The 5,593-nt window shown below is 37.8% G+C and overlaps 1 protein-coding gene across 3 annotated transcripts in view; it reads left to right on the top strand.

Moving 5' to 3' along the window:
* The window catches only part of LOC129748880 (adenylate cyclase type 2), a 289,164-nt gene extending 288,007 nt beyond the window's left edge, over positions 1 to 1,157 (top strand). For all 3 annotated transcript variants that reach the window (XM_055743660.1, XM_055743661.1, XM_055743662.1), the window contains one exon: positions 574 to 1,157. In XM_055743660.1, coding sequence (XP_055599635.1) covers positions 574 to 705 — 132 coding nt within the window. In that variant the 3' untranslated portion in view covers positions 706 to 1,157. The remainder of the gene's footprint in view (positions 1 to 573) is intronic.
* Positions 1,158 to 5,593: the final 4,436 nt, after the last annotated feature.

Genomic DNA, 5,593 nt, shown 5'->3' with positions numbered 1-5,593 from the left:
AATTAGAAAGTGTTTCATTTTGCAACGCCCCCTCTAGCAAACATCATCCGAGAAGAACTTGTCCCAGATTCTGAAAAATGAGCCCCAGTACTCAAGCCGGTGCTAAGCAATAGTGGTTTTGTTCTTAGAAAGTTTTTTACCCGTTGTTTTGTTCTTCCACCCGGGTACTTCTCAATTGGGGGACGGACGTTGTAAAGTGGGCGAAAAAAAAACTTCATTCAAGTCGTTTGCAAGTTGTGCAATTTGTCAAAATGCTGTTGGGAATTTTCCTCTCTTTTCACCCAACCTCCCACTTTCGAACCCTGCCGACAAATGAGAACAGCAATAAAATAAACGTCCTATGGACAAATTTTCCTTCAGGTAGTGAATAAGCTGGCTTGTGAAAATATGAGCTCTAACTTTTGAGCTTCAGATTTCTGGGGAAACTTGTTCAGGAAAAATGCAGATTGTCAATGACTTAATTAAAATGAATTAAAAACTACTGATAAAAATTAAAGTCGTTTATCGAAATCCCACCATCTTTGGACATAAAGTTTTAAATCTTATTCAACCCCTTTCTTTCTCTTCCACCAGGCAACGGAAAACACGGCCAAGGTGCTGATGGCAGCCGGATATTCCTGCGAGTGCCGCGGCCCGATTCCCGTCAAGGGTAAAGGAATCCTGACGACGTACTTCGTCAAAACGCCATTCGACGAGAAGATTTAAGCCACACCGGAACGGAATCCAGGTTGGGGCGGAGCAGATGCCGGATCAGAAATGGAGTGAGGCAGCTCGAAGCCCCTCGAAGAGGGAAGCATCGGAAGGATCATTGTCTTAGTCCTCACTTTTCGCGCCGGCCGGGAATCGAGAACGATGTGTGTGCTGCAGTGCAAGCAAAGGTATTCCTTATGTGCGGAAACATGTGCTCGGAAGTAGTAGAAAGGATTGATGTTGACTCCGTTAAGATGGCGTATTTTTTCCGGGGCGCAAGGATACAGCTCCAAGCCAGACTTCAGCAATGAATAAAACAACATCGGGTTGTGCGATTTTCATTTAATTTTTTTAAAGGAAATGAAACATTCAAATATAAAATTACAATAAAATTGTGAAGCACATTAAAATTTAGACACACAAAATTTTTTAAATAAAATCAACTGAAAGTGTTGCTCATGGACAAAGTTTAGGTCGGATGTTTTTTCGTGTATAAATCTGAGTGTTCCCGAGGAAGAGACAGCCAAAAAGAAGATTGATACCGGAAGCTTCCAGCTCTAAAAGAACACGAGTTTTTTTTCACTTTTTTTTTAATCGAACAATGAAAATTTGTTGACTGGTATAGCAAAAACCTGTATTTCGTTAGGGGGGAAGTGAAACGGCCTCTGAAAGAACCCTCTCGACAACTCAAGTCTCGAATGTATGCGATAGCATGAAGACAACCGGAGACATCCGCCCTGTTGAGAAAGCTGGAGAAGGTTGAGGAGACGCGTGAGTGAGTGATATACTTCTAGATTAATATCCAGATCCAGTGCAGTAGCGTGTATGAGGTGAGTGCGAGTAGAAAAATTTCCGTGCTAGGCATGACAAGTGAGTGGCTCATACTCAATCTATAATGGTACCTGTCGTAATCTGCCACTTCTTTTTGTAGAGTGGAGTGGGTGAGGATGGCCCGGTCTGGGAAGTGAATAGGGAGTGTGTGAATGTGTGCTAGCATTGTAAACGTGCAAAAACATTGGGGGAGAGTTTGAGAATTGATTAAAGCTTGAAGATTCAACCAACAGTTGGCGCAGCATGGAAGACAGAATGGGGCTTACCTGGTCATGAACGGAAAAATGCCTTACATGGAAGTAATAAACAAATTGTTCAGTTGAAGAATGGTGGATTATGGTCAATACGGCAGAAATGACATATTTAAAAAAAACATTCACAAGATGTTAATCTTTCTATAGAAAAAAAATCAAACCTTTAAAATGAAAAATTTCCAAAATTTATCCGTAAAACTGGAATAAAAAAATTTCTTCGTTAAAATTCAGTGACTTTTAATGTGTTAACCTCAAGTGAAGTGATGTAAAGTTAAAATTTACGAACGGATAAGTTATATTCAAAAAGTTTTTCAAGAGATGGGGTGCTGGACTCTCAGACCAGTTTTGGGCGATTCATCATCGAGACAAGTGTTGACTTCGGGAAGGATCCGGATCCATTTAAAGCTAAGTGTTTTGTTGAAATTTTTGATGGTAAATTTCTCGGTAAAGTTGAAATATTTACATGGACATTTACCAGTAGTTTCTTTAAAATTTTATGCAAAACTTATTTTGAAATAGCATTTATTCAGGAGCTTTTACAGAAAATGCATAAACAGTTGCAAATATACTTTTTGATCAACATTTTATTTTCTTTTGTTAGATAAGTTCAATAACGGTTATTGTGAACATAAAATTTAAACCTTTAGTAAATAGTTTTACTATTAATTTGAATTAAAACGATTTTCTTGCGATTGTAGATTTCGGTTACATTGACAGTTGTGGGATATTTGAGAATCTTTTGATATAATAACATAGTGTAAAGAACCTTTCCGGTTCGACCGCGGATGATACAGATTTTCCAGGGAAACCTCTCAATTACTTAAACAACATCTGGAAAAAATTGTGAACTCTTTTGATTTTTTTTTTGTAATTTTTATTGAAACTTCTAATACTTGAGGTTTTAAGGAGCCAAACTCGTTGTGTATGTTTACAATTGTGTGCTTAGGTCGAGATCGTCACAGGAAACAGATAGGGAAATTCTCACCTAACTTTCACAACCCTGTTTCATGTAGGACTATTTTGATTCAGATAAAAATGTTCAACATTCGATGTACTAAAAATTGAATCGTAAAATTTGCTTTAAAAATGTGTCATCTAGTTAAATTCAGAGCTATGTATCATAATTTTACGATGAGCATTTTGAATTGATGTACTTTTTTTAAGAGATGGTTTTGTTGATATCATTTTTTTAAATAAATCGCGTTAAACGTTTTTTTTTTATTTATCATTCACTTATTCATCACCGCTAAACTTGTTGCAATTCAGGATAGATTTTTTACATAGAGATATAAACAAATTAAAAAGAAGGTAAATCATCGACTTGATATGTCACTGGATGCTACGGTTATACTATAGGCTTATTTTTTACAAATTTATGTTGGAGAAAGATACAAGAAATGTTCATGAAAAATAGGCACTTAGTGATAGTAGTTATTTTTTTTCATCATAACAATAAACAACCTCATGCCCCCGTATTAACTGAAAGCGTCGAATAGGAGCTAATAGGAGTAAGGAAAGTAATTTTTATGGTTCACCGTAACACTTGTCAAAAGTGTCTCCCAATGAATTCCTTTTACCCAGTCCCAACCAAAATTAATTTGCTAGGATGCAGAGGTAACCTCGGTCCTAATGCACAAAATAAATCTTTCATCCCTTTCTTTTTTTTCCAATCTATCCATTGACTACTAGGACGTGGCCGGCGCCGTTATTGACGTTCAAAGAGAGAGCATTAGTTTTGTGCAGTGTGAATGAGCTGCTAATCCCAAGCACCATTCATTTGACCTCTGAACAAAATTGATGGCCTCGGTCAATCACGGAGTAGCAACCATTGGCGATGTGGAACTTGTTCTACTGAGCCACACCAGCGATCGTGGAACTCGAACTGATTGTAATCATAATTTGATTTTGGAGGAAGTAATCCATTTTCTATAACTATGCATTTCGGGTTTAACGGTTTAAGGTGGATGTGAGTAGTTAATCAAGCTAAGCTAAGCTAAGCTAAAAAAAATCAAACCTTTAAAATGTTTAGCCGAAAAGTTATGAAAGTTTCAATTATTTAACTTTGATAACTCCCAGCGATTCAAAACAAGTTTCTAACAAGTTTCTAACAAGCGTTAAGCTTCTAGAAAAGTTTATAAAGGTACCCATCTCTACTTATACAGAGGTTGCCTACACACATTTTTTGATTGTTACATGATGATGAAATTTGACTTTAAGCCATAACAGCCGGATGTTTGCTGCTGTGAGTGGGTTCGTCCCGCTTAAACCCACCTTGGACTTCGTATGTCAGAAGTGTCCCTTGGTTTCACCTTATGACACTACATCAAGTGGTAGGCTGTGCTTATGCACTTATACATCTCACCCTTTTCATTTTTTTTTTCTTTATCATTGATCATCTTTTTCCTTTAGGTTTCTCCTTTTTCCTCTTTCTCCTTTTCCTTTTTCACCAACTTCACCTGGTACAGAAGACCCCGAGACGTATGCCGATTAGGCAAGGCTTTCAAAGTTACTCGCGCCCGTCGTGATGTCATACGAGGCCCATATTGGACGAGGCAGTAGATCGAAGAGAAACAACTTGTTTCGGTGATGGACAAAGTAAAACTAAATTCTATTTTCTCTCAAACTTATTATCTAACAATTCCAAGGCTTGCTTGATCATCAGTCCCTTCGTTCTTCACTCCTCCTCAACGGTTGTATTCCAGCAGCTTCTCAGAATTTCCTTAATTTAACCTGAATCAAGGGCTTCGTGAGCATATCGGCAATCATCAGTTCAGTAGGGCAATTATCGATGTTGATAATCCCATCTTCCTTCAGTTGTTGCACGAAATGATAACGGGTGTCCACATGTTTGGATCAGTTGTGGAACTTCCTTACTTCCAGTTGGTTCATGCCAAATTGGTTATCCTCAGCTTCTCCGTCTCCTCCTTTTACTATTGATGGCCAGGATCCAACAGTGTTTTTGCTTCATCCATTCCAAATCTCTCCAAAAGTAGCTTGATGTAACTATTCTGGCTGAGAGTATATCTACCCGACGTCGTCACGCAGAACTTGGATTTCTAGGAAATGACGAATATCTCCCAGGGATGTTACAGTGAATAAACGGTTTAACGATTGGATCAAATCTGCATATTGTTACTCGTCTTCACAAGCGGCGATGACCACGTAAACAACTACGTTATCGTAACAACTACGTAAACGACGAGATAGATTCGCTTTCCATTCTTATCCTACTCCTACAAACAAGGATCGGTTTTTTTTTTTTTTTTTTTTTTTAAATAAGTCTTTATTAGCCTTTTAATCATTACATTCAAGTTATATTATTACAGTATATTAAGTGTTCAGATCAATTATGATCAGTTCAACTCTTTAATTAAGTAGATATTAAACATTATTTATTTGATTTAAATTTGCTAGAGCAATAAATTATTTGATTTATAGGAGAATATCCTGTATAGAAAAAAAAAAATTATATATAAACTTAAGCCTAAACTATATCCTAAAAACTAACTTAATTAAACAAGGATCGGTGATTGCTTGAACTCGAGCTGCTTCAAAACGCTGTCCATTTTCTTGTTCCAGAATAAACTGCTTGCTTAAGGCAATAGAGACTCCTCTTCAAGAGACACACGGTGCCCGTACCATCCTTTTCGTAACCAAGCGGCTGCCGCATGTAGACCGTTTCTTTGAGCTCCCCGTTCAGATAAGCGGTCTTCACATCTTCATGCTTCACGCACAAACCCTTCCGGCTGGCGACCGTCCACAAGGATCTGAATGTGACTTGACGAACCACTAGTGCGAAAACTTCGTCGTAGTCGGAA

Source organism: Uranotaenia lowii, chromosome 2 (genome assembly GCF_029784155.1).
Source record: "Uranotaenia lowii strain MFRU-FL chromosome 2, ASM2978415v1, whole genome shotgun sequence".
Lineage (NCBI taxonomy): Eukaryota > Metazoa > Arthropoda > Insecta > Diptera > Culicidae > Uranotaenia > Uranotaenia lowii.
This window is presented reverse-complemented; position numbering and strand designations above follow the sequence as displayed.